Below are 22,686 nucleotides of genomic sequence, written 5' to 3' on the forward strand. Positions count from 1 at the left end.
ATGAATTGGGCTTGAAACAAGATGAATATATGGTTATTGTGATAGCCAAAGTGCATTGGAATTAAGCAAGAATGCCACATTTCATTGTCGCACTAAGCATATTGATGTGAAATACCATTGGATTCGTGATGCCATAAATAAGAAAGAAATATGTCTGAAAAAGATCCCCACTGATAAAAATCCAGCTGATATGTTGACTAAGGTGGTGACTCGCGATAAACATTTGTTCTGTGCCAAGGCAGTGGGATTGAATTGCAAATGAGGAATTGAAGAGTGGACATCTCCCCATGGGTTGGAGGGGGAGATTGTTGGTTTGGTAGCCAAACTTCGATCCATCCCATTTATTATTAGTAATAAAGACGGAGGCAAAATGCAAAAGAAACCCTAAAGATAAATATGTAGCTATTGAGAAGGCATTAGTTGTGAGAAAAAAAAGAAAGAAAAGAAGTGTGGTTTTTTTCTCTACGTCCATTGGAAGGAAGAAGGTGAAGAAAGCATCTCTTCTTCTATTGAACCTAATCAAATTGGCAATTTTGTTTAAAGCAATCTTGGAGGGTAATTTCTTTAGTTTTTCTTCTTGGTGTGATCATTCAAGAATAGGATTTTTCTAGAGTTATTATTTTTATTTCTCCATTATTGGTGGTGATCTCAAGTGTGTATTTGCTTGAGAATTTTTTGTACTTGTCGATTTTGATAGTGGATTTGATTCGGAGTTTGGCCCGTGATTTTTTCCCTCTGAACAGGAGGGTTTTCCACGTAAATTTTGTGTCCGTTTGATTGATTTCATTTATTGTTCAATTTAGTACCTGAAATTATTTTATTTACATTAAGAAAAATTTACTGTGCAAAACTCAACATATTTGAACCCGAAACCATATGCCCAAACCTAACGACGGGTCCAGTTAAAAATAAGTCCATGTGTATAACAGAGGAAAAAAAATTTGTATACTTTTGAAATTAACGATTTTTCAGAATGTGTGCACTTTGAGTATATGCAACTTATGTTTTTATTAGCATTTCATAAAAATTATTTATTTATTTATTTACTTTTGGTATTTGATGTGGATGTTATGTCATGCCATTATGAAAATGAAATAAATCAATGGTGTTATGTCACATGCCGAATTTTTTAGCCTTAGACTTTCTTTTCTTCGTCTTTTTTTCTTTGTTTTTTCTTGTCCTCCATAAAACTTTCAAAATTTCATATATTTTTAGACATTCCAACATTAATTAAATATTAATATAGTTGAAAAGAATATATATATATATATATATATTGTCTAACAGGGGATTTCGGATTGGATAAACAAAGTGCGAAAAGAAAAAGAGAGATAGATAGATAAAAACAAAGAAAAGTCTTCTCCGGCATCCCCTTTCTATTAGGTGCCTGTGTGACAATCCATTTAATTGTATCGAAAGGTCCACTGAAGTAGGATTTCTCTATTGGGTTGGGTCATTTCGGGACAAGCAGATCATTTATCATAAAGAGAATGAGTTTTAAGAGAATGATTCAGAGTTCTAGCAAAGTGTTATAAAAAAACATATATTATCATTATTGATTGGTAAATTTTTTGTTCTCAAAAATTAAAACAAAAAAAAGAAAATTAAGTATGGATCCATAATAAATAGTAGAGAAAATTGCTTGCATACCCCTGCAAAACCATGAAATTGCTTGAATACCCCCATAAAAATATAATTTACTTGCATACCCCCATAAAACTAACTTTTTTACTTATATATCTCTGCCGTTAGTTACCGTTAGCCGCCGTTAGGGTTTATGGAATTAACCATGGTTTCCACTTAACCCAACTTAACAAAATTACCCAATTACTCTTAACATCATCCAACCTAAGCCATCTGAGAAAAATTCTTAAACTTCTCAACCACTTAACCACTATCTTTTGAGGTTTCCTTCTCACTAATCCCTTCAAACCACGCCATCTCACTCGCCGGCTCTTTCAAATTCGATCAAAGATGTCTATGCCATCCCCGAAGGTTTCAACCTAACCCTACGTCATTTGTTGAATGAAATGAGTAATGTCTAAAAAATAAGAAAAAAAAATTAAAGGGGTATATAAGCAAACCTATTTTGGTAATTTACACTTATTCCATCCATTGATTTAATATCGTTAAGAGTCAACTTAACTATAGGGGCATATAAGCAAATATAATTGATTTGTAGAGGTATATAAGCAAATATCATTTTTATGAGGGTATTTAAGCAAATTCATGATTTTACAGGAGTATGCAAGTAAAAAACCCTAAATAATATTTGTTTATATATCTTATAAAGCATTTTTTTTATAAAATTTTATAGTTAAAAATCAATTTAATAATTTTATTAAAAAAAGGGTTTGTTGTGAATGATACATGGTTTTTTTTTATTAAATTCTTTTAATTGATTTTTTAAGGGAACCAAATAAGAACGATTTTTATATTCAAACACATGTTGCATATGGAATCCTTCTTTTATCTTTCTAATTGACACTCATCATCGCTTCTGACAATCTAATGCCTCCATAGAAAAAAGGAACATTAGGCAATTTTGTGATATTAGTTTGATTAATTTAAAAAATTAGAATTAATCACACATAATTAAATGAATATTTATATAAGTAGTTGATTAATTAAACTAGCAATACATATTATGACATTTTTTATAAGATTACAAACACTAATAACCATATAATACAAAAAGAAAAATTTTATTAATTAATCTCATTAGCATCTTCAGAGATGGTCGTTAATTCGCCATCATCAGTGCTTAAGCATGACACCATTGAAAATATTTGAGTTGGTTCTGAAAAAAATGGCTTGGGTGGCATTTGTAAGCTACCAATATCCCCTTCTAGCATCTCTATCACTTTGTTCATGGAGGGCCGATCTGATGGTCTTATCTGTATACACCACAGACCTATTATGCATAACTTCTTTTCTCTTTCATCGATCACAAAACTTGTATCCATTTTTACCATGTCATGATCAACTATAGCATTAACAAGTTTATCATAAATCCATGAAGGATAATAAACTTGGCTTGTATTATCTGCTCTTGGATTTGAATTTCTTCTCCCACCAGTCATTTCTAAGAGTAGCATACCAAAACTATAAACATCACACTTGTGAGAGATAACACCAAAACTTCTTGATATCAGCTCTGGAGCAATATATCCTATAGTTCCTCTTGCAACACCGAGCGATACCAAGCTATTGTTCTTTGGATATAGTTTTGCAAGGCCAAAATCAGAAACTTTTGGATTGAAGTTATGGTCTAAAAGAATGTTATGCGGTTTGATGTCAAAATGCAGAATTTGCATATCACATCCTTTGTGTAGATAATCAAGTCCTCGAGCAACTCCTAATGCAATATCTATTAGTTTGTCTAGAGAGAATTTGTGGTTGGGGCCATTATTGGATGAGAAAATAAACTTATCAAGAGAACCATTAGCCATGTACTCATATATTAGAGCTCTCTGCGTGCCATCTGAACAAAAACCAATTAGTTTTACCACATTTATATGGTGAACCATGCCAATAGTTGAAACTTCATTAATGAAATCTTCACCGGTATTGTGCTTGGAATTTGTTAACATCTTGATAGCAACAAGCTTGTCAAAAGGAAGTCGACCTTTGAAAACAGAGCCAAATCCTCCCTGACCTAGTTTCTCCTTGAAGTGGCTAGTCATGGCAATGATGTCGGTGTATGAATACCTAGTTGGTATAAGAGTTTGTTGGTTCCTCAAGAACTTCTCCACAATATCGATAGATGACATCATTTGGTATAATTTGTGAGAAAGAAAAGTAAATATAATCAATGGTGCAAATATACATCTTCCCGACACTGCAAACACTGTCAAATAAGTAAAACTTAAAATAAGTTTTAAGTAAGCACTTTTAAATCCCTTCCTCATAAAATAATAATAATAATAATAATAATAATAATTACAAAGAGAAACTATTAGTGAGAAAGTATTAGAAATCATTGAAACGAGGTTGAAAGAATGATTAATACCTATTCCTGCTCTAGCAATTGATAATAATATCCCCAACATGATCCTAGTTGACGGCACAAGATGGTAACGCTTCATACTCATGTCATCGTTGCTGATTCCCATGCAATCAAGAAATTTAAACTCTATTCCCCATAAAATTAAGGCAATCCGAACTGAAATTGAATTTGATTTGCCGGTGGCTTCCTGATAAGTTTCCCTATCACAAAGAATTCCTTGTATCAGTGCTGTGCATAAATTCTAAAATATTCTCTATGAGAAGTTTTTACTTGCTACTAGTAAAATTATATTTGCCCCTCCTTACAACAATTTTTGGTGGTCTGATTAGTAAAAAAATAACATTTTCACCTCTTGCATATCTTTTTAATGAAACATATCATTAGGTATATAATTAATTTTATAAGTAAAATATGGATTTTTTTCTTAAAAGTAATATACATATATAGTGAATTAATTTACCAATCCTTGAATTTTCAAATAGTAGTTGCCATTGATCATTGGGATTAAAATAACTTTTCTAAAATACTTTTGGTTATATATCTTTTTTTAAAGCAAATCATTGAACACTAAATATACTGTTGATTTTGTAAATAAAAAAAAAGGTTTTAAATGGATGTATAAATAGTTTTAATGACCAACCTTGGTATATATAGTCTATTAGTCTAACTGTAAAGCATGGGAGTTCCATATTTAAAAAAAAAAGAAATTATTATAATTTTTTATTAAACTAGAATATTGGAAAATTATTTATATTTTATAAAAAAATTATTAATTATGTGAAAATAAAATAAAATAAAATAAAATTATTTTAATCCAAATTAAAACACGAAAACTTAGTCCAAAAGGCAAAGTATATATGAAAGATAGAAGGGGAAAGTAAAGTTGATAAGTAATTTAGGAATTTTTCATTGGTTGTAAGTAAACACATCCTGTATAGTAAAAGAGATCATGCTCACCTTATCGACTTTGTCAAGCAATGTGGGATGTTGTTTATCCTGAATGCCTTGGTGGGCTCAATAAATCCGGAGAGGGTGAGCCCCTGGGCTAGAAACTTGAATATGTCAATTGGTTGTTGGTCGTGAAATATCGGATATTTGGCAGGGTACATTGCAAGAAACCTGCAGGAAGGCATAAGGTCACGGACACTCTTTGATGGGAAGAGGTAGATGAAGGAGTTGTTGTCGTGGCTCAAGCAAGCCACAGGACTGTAGTAGTAGTAGTGCTTGTGATTGTAGATATCATAGTAATGATGCATGGACTTGTTCTTCACTTCCTTTGAGCAATTCACCAAAGTAACCCAATATTCAAATGGGTTTATCATGTAGTGAATTCTATTACTCCTCGGGTAATTATAAGAGGTACTCAACAGGTAATTAGAGGGTGTCAGAGGAGAGGCCGGAAGGGGAATTAGATGGCTGCAACTGCTATTATTATTAATGTTGTACTTTTCCATCCCAACATACATCACTTGTATCTCAAAGTAAACAGAAAGATAATCGAAGGAGTAATCACGGTATGTGATATTGGTGACGTAGTAGCTGTGATTAGAGCTTACAGTGAGGATGGTGCGGTTGAGACCATCGCAGGTGAGCTCATAGTTTGAATCTCCACAATTGGGAGGATCGTCTTTGAGACGGAAAGGATGTCTAATGTTTGTGAGGTTCCCACATGATGATGGAGCACAATAATTATCTCCTGTTGCAGAGACAAAAGTACTACTAGCAAAGAAGAAGAACAAGATGAAGAGGAAAATGGCAGAGGCCATTGCTGAAGGAGCTATTGCAGATGAAGGAAGAAGATTCATCATGCTTGAATACATAATTGTTTACATTTCTACAATATCATTCTGCAGTTGCCTTATATATATATATATATATCATAGAATTTTAAAGGCTTTGTATTAAAGAAAAATACATAACTTGCTATTATTCGTTTTTTTACATGTTAACAAAAAAAATATTAATTCAGTTAGACTGCCAAGTTGGACTTTCAAAGTCTTTGTGCGCGTGTTATTAATCTTCATTTCAACCGCGCAAGGCCATTTTTATGTCATTTCAAAGTTAGTATTTATTTTAGATTAAATGCCAAATGATTTCCAAGTCAACTATATATATAAGTTTTTTTTATTTAATAAAAATAAATAAATTACAGTTTATTATAATAAAACAGAAAAAATATATATAAAAGGAAACATAGAGAAACTAAAACTTAAATTGATACCGAATCCCTTATGTAGAGTGTTTATTTTGGGGATCAAGGACCCGAGATCGAATTCCATGTTCACGTAAGGTGAGGACACGAGTGGCGTTGAGCTTGCGATTGCGCTCACGGTTACGCTCCACACATGTACACATCCCTGAAAGGCGCTTGTCGCCTTTTTTTTAAAAAAAATAAAGCTTAAATTAATAAAATACTATAGAAATTTTAATTAATACAAGTGAATAAACCGTATTTTTTATATTTCAATTATATACTAATAAAAGTGAATAAAATATCTGCGAATTAAAAAAATAATTATTATATTTCAATTTCTCTTATAAAACTTGTATTTATATAGTCTAAGAAAAAGACATTTTATAAAAAAATAAAATAAAACCAAAGGGGCGTACATTATATATTTATATAAATCTATACACATGATATTATTATCATAGTTTCATTTCAATATTTGACTTGGAAATTAAGCTTCTCTAAATTGGACTTCAACGGTATTGAATAATGCAACACCGACTTCTTAGTCCCTAAGTTATTAATTAATACATTTTTTCTCACTACATTTCAAATTTAATTAAAGTCAATAAACAAAGTTTTCCACATGTCATACATCATTCCGTATGCATGATATGTGTTTCCTTTTGATAGAAATTCCGTTTCTTTCTTATGTTGTTAGTGTATAAAAATAACAATTCAATTTAAAAAAAAAAACTAGAGATCATATGATAATTTAACAAAATATATATTGAACTAATTAAGTACTAAATCCACTAATTAAAAAAAATTATTATATTCAAATTTTTTTTTTATAAAACGTGTATTTATATTGTCTAAGGATAAGATTTTTCATAAAAAAAACTAAAAAGGCAATAAACATTATATATATCAAATAATGGCGGAACCAGTAGGACTCGATAATAAGGGGTTGAAGTCTAAAGGCAAAGTGTAAAAAAAAAAAAACCAGTATATAAAATTCATGTTGTTTTTACAATTATGTATAGATATAATTCATGTATTATACATGAATAAACTATAAGTGTGAAACAATGTTTGTCTAACTATATTTTTTACGAGTTTATAGTAAGTTTTTTTTGTTTGACCAAAGCGATAAATGCTATATACATTAAGGTCATGTGCACAAATGGGGAATTAACCACTCTGTTTGAGCATCTTCACCCAACCACATAAGGTTTGGATAACAAGCGCACACAGACACAACCGGGGACCTGTTATATTTCATCACTACATCTAGTAAAACTTAAACTCGAGACTTTTTAAATATCTAACACTTTCTTTTTATAATGGGGTCAATACGGTTAGACTAACGGCAAACACTTATAGGATGATAATTTTGTTTTTATTTCTAAAATCTTGTTTTAAAATATATTAAAAAAAACTTGTTTTCTTTTCAGTAAAATACAAGAAAACAAAAATAATATCTTTTAAAAAATATAAAAAAAGAGATTTACAAATCAAGAGGCCGTAAACGTTTTATGGAAAAAAAAAAAGTATCCATGCATAACTTGAAGAAGTTATTACCATTAAGCACAAAATGTTGGAATTCAAAAGCCTCCAAATTGGACTTCCAAGTGTTTACTACTAGTCTTCATTTCGGTTGGACTACTAAGTTTGGTTTTCAAGTCCTTGTGCTATTATTATTTATTAATCTTAATCTCAACAATTAATGCAAGCCCATCTCTGTTACCGTTACTTCTGCATTAAGTCTCTGAAGACTTCTAAGAAAGTTGCGGTTGCCAAGTCTCTCATTCCCCATTGATGTGTTTATTGTGTAATTTCTTATATTAAATGAAGAGGTTACATTAAATTCATAAAATTTGGATTTTATAATTTTATACATACATATATATACTTACTTTTAATGCTATCCCCTAAAAATCTTTCTTTCCAATTGATTCTTGATAGGACATTTGGCTATTATTTATTGGTTGGATTTATTGGTTGGATGTTGACATGTTCCAACCCGCGAGTGAGCATAAGTGCTGGACATTTGGCCAATTTCCATTGGTTCAACATAATCAACAGCCTGATTTTCTCCCCTTTGTATTAATGCTATCCCCTAAAAATCTTTCTTTCCAATTGATTCTTGATAGGACATTTGGCTATTATTTATTGGTTGGATTTATTGGTTGGATGTTGACATGTTCCAACCCGCGAGTGAGCATAAGTGCTGGACATTTGGCCAATTTCCATTGGTTCAACATAATCAACAGCCTGATTTTCTCCCCTTTGTAATCTATGGTTAGATCTCCCTTCCTTTGTTTTTCAAACTCCCTTCCTTTGTTTTTCAAACCCCTAGCCGCCGGTCCGATGAGGGATCAAAATTTAACTCTTTGCTTCTCAAATGCCTCAGTCGCACAGTCGATCCCTTCTTAAGGGTCACTTTCCTCGCCGCCGCTGCCGCCTGCCCATTACCTATCCCACCCTTCCTAGCCTCATCCGTCATCTCTCTCTCTCTCTCTCTCTCTCTCTCTCTCTCTCTCAAACTCTGTTGAGATCTGGAACTCGGAGAGGTTTACAGTGGATCAGCGAAAAGGGGAAAAAGATGAGATCACGATCACTTCCCTCGCCGCCGCCTGGCAAGCACCTGCCCCAACCTTCCTAGCCTCATCCGCCATCTCTGTATCTTTCTCTCTCTCAAACTCCGTTGAGATCCGGAACTCGGGAGAGTGAGGTGAGATATGACATCGCGATGATTAGTATGGCGGGAGGTCTGCGATTCAGCTTACGAAGATGGAGGCTGGAGGTGCCGGCTGACGTGCCTGGTGGTTACTCTTAACCACCAGGCTTTCAGAGAGCAGTTACTCTTTATTCGAAGAGGGTGTGTACTTAAACATATTTGGTATGTTGTTATTGTCCCTCTTTTAAAGCTATTTTTGTATTTATTTTTTTCGATCCGATTTTCATATTTTTTTAGCTTTTTTCCCATGTATTGAGGGAAAAACAGCTTGATAATGTGATGCATAATCTTGCATGCATGAACACTAGATTAAGAAGGCTTAATTTCGCCACTGTCTTATGGGACAATTAGAAGCTAAAGAAAAATGCTTCATTTCCCATGTACTGGTTTTGATTATGTGCTTTGTTTGTGTGGATTATTGTAATGAATATGTGATTACAGTATTATTTTTTTTAAAATAATCCTATTTGTGCCGACGTTTGGATTGATTTAAAAAATTGGTGAGTTTGTTATCCTTTAACTAATTTGTTTGTTTGATTTTCATCTTTGGTTTTCCGGGTTGTAGTTTTTTTTTAAAAGGGTCATTTTACTGAATGCTAATGTTTAGTTTGTATAAACAAGTGTAAAACTACTGCAGACTCTAGCGTACTTTTATAAGGGTTTTGGTATTTGTTCTGAAAGTTGATTGCACACTACTTACGTGGCCTCCTCCCTCCCGCTGTAGTTATTGGGAGGTTTTTAATTTGTTTACATGCTTTGTTTGCTTCTCATCTGTTTTAGGTTATGATTTCCTCTGATATATAAATATCAAGTTGATATATATGAATTGGATAGGATATACACATTAGCATTTTGAAAATTCAAATCTTTGTCTCATAAGTATGAAATTGATATGAATTGATAGGATTTGTACCTTTTTCATATGAAATCATATATTTGAAAATCCAAAACTTTGTTTAGATTTGAATTGGATTCTGATACATATATAAATTTAATGGTAGGAATTGAATAGAATTGACACGTTGGTAGCTCAGTGCATTTTAGATAAGAATGGTCATTTATCTTTACAAGCCCAATAATTTTTTATCTATAGCATTCAATTGTTGGTATAAATGCAATCCTAATCCTAATGTTAATTGATCTTACATGGTCCCACCAGTGGATGTAGTCAACTCAATTCCTTGACATGTGTAACTCAATTCCTTGACATGTGTATATTTAATTGCAGGTGTAATTTTATCCTGACATTGCATTAAAATTACTTTGATTTCTCAAGTACATGTACATTAATTAGATTAGATCAAATAAATCTCAACTGCCATCCATTGTTGCTTATAAAACCATCTCAATGCATGGTAACAAAGATAACTCCCACTTTTGGCCCACACATCTTAGACATTGTTTGAAAGTTGGCTGAGGCTATTCAATATTAGGTAAATCTTTTAATTATGATTTCTTTATTTGTTAATTTTAATACCTAACATCCTTTATGTTTATTTTATAAACTTTTTTTTATTTTATAATAATTTGAAAGCCCATTTGATTTTTTCCATTGAGTTAAGGTTGTTTGATACAACGTGGTGATGGTTACAAAAAAAAAGGGGATATATATTATTATTATTATTATCTCATCATCATCATTATTATTGTTAATATTATATGTTTCCAAAAATATTTTCCCTACTAAAATTTGATAACAACCACTTAATGGGTCACATTAACATATATGTATTTAATGTTCATATACTTGGAAATTATTGAATTTAATGTCTATTGTAATTAAATTAAGAGAAACTTCTTGCAAATCTTAGATGAGAATGGTATTATGAAATTTAAAAAAAAATGAGGATCCTTTTATAATACAAAAATATCTAAAAAGTTTGAATGTGAAAATTTGAAAAATTTTAAAACTTATTATGCACCCCATTGATTTTTTTTTTTAAAAAAAAAAATCATGTTTTAAAAAAATCATGTCACTTGGAATTAATAAAAAATTGCCATAAATTTAAAAGTGAAACTTTTTTAGGTAATTTAGGGGTTTTTTTTTCAGGGTTAAACTTTTAATTGAATTTTTTTTGCTTGCTTGCCCAGCAAAAATAAGAAATTATTTATGTCTGTGTAAAAAAATGGTATTTGCTCATACATATATAACCTTTCAAATCATTCTTATTTGGTTGTATGAACCTTTGATAAAAAATTAAGTAAAAGATTTTATAATTCTAATCTAGAATAAAAACCAAAGTGAGGAATGCAACTTGCATTAAAACACATTTATTTCTAATGAAGACAAAAGATAGGTTAATAAAAGCGATTCCAAAGGGGATCGTTAGAAGTTGGTCCGCGAGATATCTTTGCAAGTGTTCATACGCCCCCTGGAACTCCTCTTTTGTTATTCTTAAAACATATTTATTTCTAACAGAGACAAGAGAGATATGTATAAGTGCTTCATTGGGTGAGCGTTATTTGTTGGCTCGCAGGAACATCTTATGCGAGTGGCTCGTGGGAACGTCTTATGCGAGTGTTCAAATGCACCTGAGGAACTCCTTCTTTGTTATTCTTAAAGAACTTTTATTTCAAATAAAGACAAAATGATAGGTTGATAGGTGAGCATTAGTTGTTGGTTTGCGGGAACAACTAATAGGAGTGAAGCTATATATATATATATATATATATATTTAGTGACATTCGCCTTTCTTTCATTGGACAACATATATCCACCCCTAACTCACCTGCCACAACCATTAAATGATTTCATTTATGACAGAGATTATGTTTATGACTTTTTACTTTCTCAGACAGTTACATTGATACGCTGGGAGATTATGTTTCTGACTTTTTACTTTCTTATATAGTTACATAAGCTTAACTTTCACAATACTTACTATTAAGTCTGATGACGTAGGATTGACATTATATGACAAGCCAAGTGGTGACATGGCAAGAGGATGATGACGTGGCATGTAGTGACTCATCAAAGGAAAAGATGACTAGGATGATGATGTGGCAAAGGATGTTATCATAAAGATCAAGGTGGAGATTTGATTAAGATCTAGATTTAATAGATATTTCTCTCAATACAATCATGTGATGATAAACTATTTTTGGAAAGTGCATCAAGACTATAGGATCTTTTCTAGAAAGGCAAGTTTTATTTTAGATATGATTATCTATCCTTGGTAAGATCCAGGATGATAATTCATATCTTTGATAGAGCTCCTTTTTAGAAAGATCTATTGGAAGAGAGGAATATTCTATTATTGGCAAGAGTTCAAGAAGATTATGTGTAGCTATTAGAAGACACAAGTTAAACTTGGTATGAAGCTATTTGAAGACACAAAGATTTAGTTTGGTGTGAAACTATTTGAAGACACAAACTAAATAAGGTAAAAACATACTAAGGAGATCATCAAGACCATATTTAGCATTACTATATTGAAGGAAGATTCAAGAGCTATCTATGGGCGGAACTATTCATGGAAACTAGTCATATGAGGAGATTGATTGAAGATTGCATAAGATATGATTAGAGATTTGAAGATCCAAGCATGGATGATTAAAGATCATGCTTAAAGATATTGAAGGCTAAACTTGGATGAAGACAAGATCAAGTTTAGTAACAATATTTCCATGAGTCAAACGAAGATCATTTGGAAGACCAAACTTGGGCCAAGTTTGGAAAGGAAGATCGGGAGATCTTCGGTGGCTATCTTTGGTAAGATGGTTACGTGTGCCTTGGTGGGCACGTCCCTCGGGAGAGGGAGACCTTCTGAAGTGACATGAGGAAGGAAGTAGCTGCAAGCAGGAGGAGCTCGGGTCGAGTCAACTGCTACGAGGCGGACTGAAAGAACCGGGAGGTTGAAGGTCGCAGATTCGAGTGCATCCCGGCTAGAACTCGGGCTCATGTTCAAGAGGTGGGCCATGTTAGCAATCGGGTGTTGCAACATCTAACTTTGGAAGGTGTCCAAGTTAGGAAGCCGCGGAGAATTCTAAAAGAGGTAACTTTGTAGACGTCAGTGCGTCTATATAAGACATCCCCGCTCAAGATTTAGGGATGAAGCCAAACAATGAGAGACTCTTCGGTGAGAGTTGAGTGTGTGGCCGTCAGGGCAATCTTGAGAGGATATTCTTTGTATTGAGTGAGTAAGTCGAGTGTTGTACTCCTTGTTCTTATACCTCTTTTAGTGGATTGTTTCTCCGGGCCCCGCCCCCGGATGTAGGCAAGGTTGTCTGAACCCGAGTTACCAATTTGCTTGTCTCCTTTATCTTGCTTTGATTGTGTGTGAGTGTTTATGCTTTGAGTGAGTTTTTGAGTGAACTTAACACTTCACACCCCCACCGGAACTATCACTTACAAATGAAATATGTTGGCATGTGAAAATATAAATCAAATTTTAATAAATCATTTTTTTTTAACTTTGTCACATCCTTATATATACAACTTTTAATATCATCTTAACATTGCTCTTAAATTAATATTTATGTGATGATGAGTTATAACAAATTCTGTTGAATGATGAAGTGTCTATATATATATATTAAACATGTATTTTATTTCAATTCTTATAACAAAGAAGAAAAAAACCCAGTAGAAGGCTTAATACTTAAAATTGTTTTTTTCTTTTAAAGTATTGAAATGAAATTATTTTCGTTATTCAATAAACAATATGACATATTCCAGTAATAGATTTCTCAACTTTTCACATCTTGGGAATATATTTTCATACTGAAAATGATTTAAAAAAAAAATGACATTAACAATTTTTTTTTTTCAAAATTTATACTATCTTTGCAATCTTCCTTTTAGATATAGTTAACCCGCAGCGTTAGCGCGGGTACATAAATCTAGTAAAATTTATTTCTAGCTATATTACTAATTCAATAAATATAGTTTGAAAAGAAAAACTAAATTAAGTTGCATATTGTAACAAATTTTAAAATCAAAATAATATTTATTTTAGCTATATTTTATGTTACTTTATAATAAAGTAAATTTTTGCTTTCATTTATTAAAAACTTGTTTTTGAAATATACAAAATAAATAAGATTTTTAAAATAAAAAATTATATTTTAGAAAATGAAAATATAAAAAGTGTTCTTGAACGAAAGAGGCCCTAAAATTTGTATATATATATATATATATATATATATAAAATCTTCACATTTGAGCTTGGAAATAAGCTTCTCAAAATTGGACTTCCAAGTGCATATGTGTTTAGTATAGGTCTTCGTTTCATTAATGCAAGAACATCGGTCACTGTTGATTTCAATTATCTTTCTAATTGATTCTCAGTCAGAGTTCCTTATTGAAATTTTTCTGTTGAAAAATAGAATGCTTACATTAAAAAAACATCAGGCAATCCTGTAATATTAGTTTGATTAATTAAAAAAAAAATCAAGCATGCATAATTAAATTAATACTTTTATAATATTAGTTTATAAACTAGTCAATACATATGTTATTGTTTCTAATTACATGTTTTTATAAGATCACAAAGCACTAATAACCATACAATACTAAAAAAAAATCTCGTTAATTTAAGTTATCAATATCTTCAGAAATGGTAGTCAGTTCGCCATCATCGGTGTTTAAGTATGACACCTTTGAAGGTATTTGAGTCGGTTCTGAAAAGAATGGCTTGGGTGGCATCTGCAAGCTACTAACATCACCTTCTAACATTTCTATCACTTTGCACATGGAAGGCCGATCTGATGACCTTATCTGTATGCACCACAAGCCTACCATGCATAATTTCTTCTCTCTTTCATCAATCGCAATGCTTGTATCCATTTCTACCACATTATCCTCAATTGTATTATCAACAAGTTTATCATAAATCCAAGAAGGATAATAAACTTGGCTTGTATTTTCTGCTCTTAGATCTGAATTCCTTCTCCCACCAGCCATTTCTAAGAGTAGCATACCAAAACTATAAACATCACACTTGTGAGAGACAACACCAAAACTTCGCGATATGAGCTCTGGAGCAATATATCCTATAGTTCCTCTTGCAATACTGAGTGATACCAAGCTATTGTTCTTTGGATATAGTTTTGCAAGGCCGAAATCAGAAAGCTTTGGATTGAAGTTCTGATCTAAGAGAATGTTATGTGGTTTGATGTCAAAATGAAGAATTTGCATATCGCATCCTTTGTGGAGATAATCAAGTCCTCGAGCAACTCCCAATGCGATGTCAATTAGTTTGTCTAGAGAGAATTTGTGATTTGGGCCATTCTTGGTTGAGAAGATAAATTTATCAAGGGAGCCATTAGGGCATGTACTCATACACTAGAGCTCTTTGCGCATCGATCCGAACAAAAAGCCAATTAGTTTCACTCACGCTTATATGGTGAATCCTACCAATGGTCGAAACTTCATTCATGAAATCTTCACCAGTATTGTACTTAGAATTTGTCAACATCTTGATAGCAACAAGCCTGTCCCAAGGAAGCCGGCCTTTAAAAACAGAACCAAATCCACCTTGGCCTAGCTTCTCCTTGAAGTTGTTGGTCATGGTAATGATGTCGTGTATGAATATCGAGTTGGTACAAGAGCTTGTTGGTTCCTCAAGAATTTTTCCACATTATCAACAGATGACATTATTTGGTACAATTGGTAAGAAAGAAAAGCATATACAGTTAGTGGAGCAAACACACATCTTCCCAGCACTGCAAACACTGTCAAATAAGCAAAACTAAAAATAAGTTATAAACTGATATTTTTATATCTCTTCGCCAAGAAAGAAATTTTATAAAGAGAAATTAATCTTAAGAAACTGTTAGAAACTTTTGAAATGATATTAGAGAAGTTTGATTTATACCTAGCAGCGCTTTAGCAATTTGCAACAATATCACAACGACATATATAATTGACATCACAAAATAGTAATGCTTTCGATTATGGTCATAGACTTCTATGCAACCGAGAAAACGTGACTCTATTCCAAATACAATTGCGTGAATCTTGTGTATAATTGCAGTGTTCTCATGAGTGTTATCATCAGTGATATACTGATGATTTTCCCTGTGACAAAGAATTATTAGTATTAACTAACTAATATACTATGCAAGTAGATACAAGTCAATATAACAAACATTCATGTATATACTCTTTTGGGAGAGGTTTATACTTGCCACTCCTCCCAACAATTTTTGATGGTTTAACTAGTGTTAAAATGACTTTTTCTTTTGACCCCAATTCTTATGTATTGTTTTAGAGGTAAATTTTTTGATAGGATATTAAACTATGGTCTATTTTCACTTTGAGATCCAAACTTCAAATTGAATTAGAATGGTTATCCAACTTTAATTTTGTTTCACTGGGTGGTCACCCAAGAGATTTTAGTCTATTTTTTATGATATGATGTTAGAAATTTCTGTCAGCAGTGAGATAGAATTGTCAATCAGGCAGACAGTGTGTCATGCATATGTTCATAGAGAATTTTTAGCATCTATATCATCAAGAAAATAGCTTGGAATCTCTCAGGTAACCACCCAGTAAAACAAAATTGAAGTTGGATAACTATTTTGATTCACATTGAAATTTGGACCCCATAATAAAAAAGGACCATAGTTTGGTACCCTGGCAAAAAAATTTACCGATTGTTTTAGTTATATCGTTAAATATCATATGTATGTATGTATATATATATGTTTTATAAATAAAAAATAGATTTTTTTTCTTCTAAAAAGTAAAATGAATATCTAAATATTTTTAATGATGCAATCATGATTTTTATATTAAAAATATGCAGATCGAATGTAATCTCATATTTCACATCTAATATATAGAAAGATATAATGCATTACAAAGGAGATTTTTATAAAAATAAAAATAAAAAATCATTTTAATCTAAACATAAAGAATTTGTTCCCAGAGTCAAGTAAAATAGAACCCGAGGGGAGGCGGTAAGTAATTTAGCTTTTTTTCAAGAGTTTTAAGATCAAAAACCCCCTGTTGGAAGTAAATACTGACCTTAAGGACGTTCTTAAGCAATGTCGGATGGATTTTGAGCTTCTAATCGTGGGAAAGAGGGTGAACCCCTGGCCTAAAAACTCGAATATGTCCACTGGTTGTGGATCTGACCAGTTCAAATGAATATGATAATTATAATTGTCAGGAAACATGGCAAGATATTGGCAGGAAGGCATAAGGTTGCTAACTGCATATGTTTCGTCATAACCACCGATGAGATAGATGAAGGAGTTGTTGTGGCTCAAGCAAGGCACAGGCTTGTAGTAGTAGTCATCATAGGCGTAGTCATAGTAGTAGTGATGCATGGACTTGTTCTTCACTTCTTTTGAGCAATTCACCAAAGTAGCCCATTGGTATGCCATGTAGTAGTACTTGTTAGTATTCAGGCTAGAGAATGTGAGAGGAGCGGCCGGAAGGGGAAGATGGTTGCAGCTGCCATTGTTAGACTTCTCCATCCCAACATACATCACTTGTATATTGAAGTCAACATAATCCTCAATTAAATCGTCGTAGTATGTGATATTGGTGACGTAATAGTTGTTGGAGAGTAGAGTGAGGATGGTGCGGTTGAGATGATCACATGTGAGCTCATAGTTTGGATCACCACATTCAGAACGGTCGCCTTTTAGACGGAAAGGATTTCTAATGTTTGTGAGGTTCCCACATGATGAAGGGGGACAATGATCTCCTGCCGAGACAAGAGTGGTGCTAGAGAAGAAGAACAAGAGCAGGAGGAGGATGGCAGAGAGCAAAGCTGCTGCAGCAGCAGAAGAACAAGCCATGTCTTTCTCTTTCAATATTTGTTACAACTCGATCGCACAAGTATTTAATCGTCTCTATGAAACGCATATATATATATATATATATATACAAGGCTGATCATGTTATAACGTTATAGCTTTGCGTTATTGACTCATTCATCTATAGAGGGCCTTCCGTCAAACCTGCTGGTTGGCAAATAAAATTTTTAAAAAAATATTTGAAATTGTAGAGGGCCCTCAGTCAAACCTGATTGGCAAATAAATTTTTTTTAAAAATATTTTAAAATGAAACTCTAATACATGTACATGAGAGTGAATTTATTATCTCAGCACACCAGTGCTTTTACTTTGAATAAGCTAACCTTTGAACCCATTTTTTCAGCAAAACACACACACACATATATATATATATATACCAAGAGATCATTGACTATATAAATTATTTCATTAACAATTTTCTATCAGTTTCCTTTTCAACTAAAATTTATGATGACCAAAATCACCAAACAGGCTAGCCAAGTTATTAATTGATGCGATTTTCTCACCACATTTCCAATTGAAAAGCCAATAAACAGAGATTTCCACTTCATTAGTATGCGATATTGGAGACGTAGTAGCTATAAGAGAGTAGAGTGAGGATGGTGCGGTTGAGATGATCGCATGTGAGCTCATAGTTTGGATCTCCACCGTTGAGAGGATCATCTTTGAGACGAAAACAAAATCTAATGTTTGTGAGATTCCCACATGAGAAGAAGAAGAAGAAGAACAATATCAGGAAGAATATGGTAAAGAGCAGAGCTCAATGAACTACTGCATGAGAAGGAATATTAAGGATTACCATGTTAATTTGAATATATATAATTGTCCTACAATATGATGTTGCCATATATATATATATATATATATAGGTGCATGTGCGTCTGATTCACCAATTTCCGATTCACAATTTTAAAAAATCCAAAGTTTTTATAAAAAAATCCATAAAGTGGCATTACTAGTCTTCATTTTTAATAATGTAAGTCCATCATTGTCAATGTTTTTTTTTCAAATTACATCATTTCAATGTCAGTATTTATTTCACATTATTTATTTATTTATTTATATATTTATTTATTTGTTTTACTTTTAAATCAATTATGCAATTTTTTAAAAATTTTAATGTCAGTATTTATTTCACATTAATTAAATCTTTCGTGACTTCTAAGTCAATTTGTAATTTTTTTTAATATAGGAAACTTAAACCTTAGACATTAAATTAAATAAGAGAAATGAAATACTTTCTTATTATAAAGATGCCCAATTAAATAAAAATTAATAATTGGGAACATCTACAAAGATTCAATTTCTTTTGATATTGTTTTTATAAAAGTGGATAAACCACGAATTTATTAAAGGAAAATGACAGTACAAAAGAAAAGCAGAGTACAATAGTAAAGTCAACTCTCACCAGGGGTGAGGGAGGAAGAAGAAGAAGAAGAAAGCGAACAGGAAAAAAGAGGAACTAAGGAGACATGAGGTGTCGACATGCACGCCTCAGCCTCGCTAGACAAACAACAGGAACACCTACTCCAGAGCAGCGCCAATGTCATGATCGCCAGCAGAGGTAGATTCTCTAGCGCTAAGGAAGTTGAGTGAGCGTTTGATTTTCCTGCGAAGCTTTCATTTAGATGATGTTGAGCTTACCTACAGTACTGTGGGGAAACCAAGAGATAAGCATGTTAGCAGGGCCTTTAAAAATAATATTGTAATGCGGTAAAGCATTCGAATGAAAAATACGAGAATTTCTTTCAATCCAGATATTCCAAAGGATAGCTCGGGAGATAAGATCGCGAGAATTCGGTGTCGAGGAGTAAGGGATGATATCCATGTGGTCCGAGTAGCTGTGGATCGAATGTGGAGTAGAGTTAAATTCTAAAGTCTGGGAGAAAAAAGCCCAAATGCGTTTAGAGAAAACGCAATCGAGGAAAAGGTGGTTTAGGTTTTCGTAGCGCATGTGACAGGACGTAAGTATCGAAATGTTAAGATCGATGCACCCTTTTTGAATGTGGTTTGTAAGGGTGAGAATTTTATCCTCTCCCGCAAGCCAACAGAAGAGGGAGATTTTTGTCGGTAACGAGCTTCCAAAAAGAGGGTAAAGCGGACTTCGTAAGCCTCCATCAATAAGAAATTTGTAGAAAGATTTGACAGTAAAATTACCACCTTTCTCAAGGGCCCAAAGGGTAATATCATCCTGATTATGGGAACATACAGGAATAATGTCCAAGAGTGAGGATAGCATATCAGGAGGATTCCCGGAAAAAAGGATCTCCGGGTTGTTTAAATGTTGGGCAAATTGCCTGATAGAAATCCAAGGCAAAGTGCAATGCGAGAAGAGGTTTGGCCAGATGTCTTTGAGAAGGAGTACGGCGTGCCAGCGGTCAAACCAAAGAGAGGTTTGAGAGCCATTTCTGATGGATTTGTTAATACAGGAGCGAAAGACAGGTAAGATGGTGGTCAATCCAGCCCAAAAGAACGATTTGTGTCTTGGTGGAGTATGATGCAAAAAACCGGCTGGAGAGTTGGAGAAATAGTTGGCATGAATAATTTTTGGCTAGATAGTCAGCTCGGTGACAAGAAAATTTCCACCACCATTTCCCGAGAAGCGCTTTTGTTGAAATCTCAAGATTGAGAATTCCCCCATCCTCCCATGTTGCGAGGTCTCAGTGATCCTGCTCCGTGCATAAGTCCGATTCCTTTGGGGCCTAAATCAGGACCTTTCCAAAGGAAGTCTCTTCGAATTTTATCAATTTCTTTAATTACCCAGATAGGAAGCATAAAGACCGACATCCAGTAGACTGGGACAGTGGAAAGGGCAGAGTTAATGAGGGTAAGTCGTCCTCCAAGAGATAAGTACTTTGCTTTCCACGGTGTGAGTCTAGATCAAACCGTGCTAGTAAGCTTTGTCCAGTCAGAACACCCGGGTCTTCGACCAGAGAGAGGAATCCCTAAGTAGGTGATAGGGAGGCAATTCCTGGAGCAATTAAGGATTCTAGCAGAGGATAAATGTGGTTGGAAGCCAAAGTTAGTTGAGTATAAACAGCTTTTCGAGAAATTTATGGTCAGACCAGATGAATCCTCGAAGAGGTAGAGTATAAGCTTAATAATGAGAAGATCATCTTGTCCTCCAAAGCAGAAAATTAAAAGGTCAGTCCGCATGACACTGAGATGACAGATGTTAAATGACCTGTCTCGAGGGACACCCACCGAGACTCGGAGTTGAGCGCTGAAAAACATGGCGCTCGGGGACATCGTGACAGAAGGTCAAAGAGCAAAGGGGATAAGGGATCACCTTGTCTCGGGGCCCCTTTGCATCTCGTATAGCCACCGGTACATCCATTAATAATGAATTGGGATTTGGCGGTACTAAGGATAGCACTAATCCGGAGGAGCCATCCGGAGCCAAATCCTCTAGCAGAAGAAGAACATCAAGGAGAAAATCCCAATCAAGAGAATCGAAGGCTTTTGCAAAGTCAACTTTGAAGACATAACCTAGAGAATTCTGCTCGTAGGGTTGAAGATAATTTCGAGCACCTCATAATATTGTCTCGCAATACATCTTCCTTTAATGAAGCCGGATTGGGAGTCGTCCACAAGGGCGCTGATGACAGTGCTAAGCCGGTTAGCAAGGATTTTAGATAATATTTTGCAGGTGGAATTAATTAGACTGATAGGTCTAAAATCCGTGACTTCACTAGGGGATTTTTTCTTAGCAATAAGGGCAATATTGATCCAGTTGATACGCTCAAGATTTAAAGATCCCTCATAGAAGTCTCCGCAGAGTTTGACTAAGGAGTCTTGAAGGAGAGTCCAGTGTTTCTGCAAAAAGAGGATATGAAAGCCATCGTGTCCCGGGCTTTACTCAGATTAAGGTCAAAGACGGCTTGCTTTATTTCATCAAGGGTGAAAGGAATTTCCAACTGGGAGAGATCAACTCTTTCCTTGTAGTCAAAGAGAAAATTCCAGTCAATAAGAAATCATAGAGATAGGGGTACTAATGATGGAGCGAAAAATGATCGGTGAAGATTTTACCAAATTGATTAAAAATCATCAATCCACCGATCATTGTGAAATATTCGAGCAATGTGATTGTGGTTTTTTCTGCCATTAGCAATCTGATGAAAGAATTTGGTGTTGGCGTCCCCTTCCCTAAGCCAAGTTATTCTGGAGCATTGTTTTCAGTAAATTTCCTCCTGATTAAGTATAGAAGAGAGCTCATTACGGATTTGTGAAAAACGAGTGGATTCTTCCTCAGTGAGTGGCCTGTTTTCACTAGTAAGATCGAAAGAATTAAGTTCGGAGAGTAGTCGATCTTTAAGGATTTTGGAAGCTCCAAAAGTGTTTTTTGACCATGGACGAAGTTTAGATTTGAGATAAGCAAGTTTCTTGGATAAGATAAATGCTCCACATCCAATAGGATTAATTTCCGTCCACAGCTCGCTTATAAAAGAGATAATCGGGGATCCGAAAGTACCGAATTTCTCAAATTTGAAAGGTCGGGACTGAGGTAAGTGGTCGCCAAAATCCAGGCAAATGGGGGAGTGATCCGAACCAAATCTGGGGAGGACGTATTGCGAGGTTCTGGGGAAAGAAGTGGTCCAACAGTGAGAATAAAGAAAACGATCGAGTCTAGCCCAAATGGGGTTAGATTGTCCATTGGTCCAAGTATATCTTCTCCCACTAATGGGTGGATCAATAAGGTCAAGTTCACCAAGGATATTTTGGGAGGTAGAAATGTCGCTTGGGTTAAAGATCCCATTATTTTTATCTTCAGGGGAAAACACAGTATTAAAATCACCACAAATTACCCATGGAGTGGAAATAAGGTTTCTAATATTTTAAAGTTCGTTCCAGAAAGCAGGTCTGATGTAGCGAGAGTTTGGACCATAAACACTAGTACAAGCCCACGAGAGATTATTAAGTTGACTAGTGAAAATAAAGGAGATGGAAAAGGATCCTTTATGTAATAAAATACCGAGACTTTAGAGCTATCCC

At 33.8% G+C, this 22,686-nt stretch overlaps 2 protein-coding genes across 2 annotated transcripts; both read right to left on the reverse strand.

Moving 5' to 3' along the window:
• Window positions 1-2,708: 2,708 nt before the first annotated feature.
• On the reverse strand, window positions 2,709-5,828 carry LOC120255991 (rust resistance kinase Lr10-like). Its single transcript, XM_039263758.1, has 4 exons — window positions 4,967-5,828; window positions 4,013-4,209; window positions 3,566-3,850; window positions 2,709-3,484 (listed from the first exon to the last, which is right to left on the reverse strand). Exons 1-4 carry the CDS (start codon window positions 5,815-5,817, stop codon window positions 2,709-2,711), a joined length of 2,109 nt encoding a protein of 702 aa, XP_039119692.1. The 5' UTR covers window positions 5,818-5,828.
• An 8,497-nt stretch (window positions 5,829-14,325) lies between these two features.
• Window positions 14,326-18,507, reverse strand: LOC120255985 (LEAF RUST 10 DISEASE-RESISTANCE LOCUS RECEPTOR-LIKE PROTEIN KINASE-like 2.5). Its single transcript, XM_039263754.1, is given in 5 exon segments — window positions 14,326-15,193; window positions 15,195-15,448; window positions 15,451-15,597; window positions 15,741-15,943; window positions 16,895-18,507. Coding segments are annotated over 5 exon segments (2,127 nt in total). The 5' UTR covers window positions 17,677-18,507; the 3' UTR covers window positions 14,326-14,452.
• Window positions 18,508-22,686: the final 4,179 nt, after the last annotated feature.

The sequence above is a fragment of the Dioscorea cayenensis genome, unplaced genomic scaffold (genome assembly GCF_009730915.1).
Source record: "Dioscorea cayenensis subsp. rotundata cultivar TDr96_F1 unplaced genomic scaffold, TDr96_F1_v2_PseudoChromosome.rev07_lg8_w22 25.fasta BLBR01001261.1, whole genome shotgun sequence".
NCBI lineage: Eukaryota > Viridiplantae > Streptophyta > Magnoliopsida > Dioscoreales > Dioscoreaceae > Dioscorea > Dioscorea cayenensis.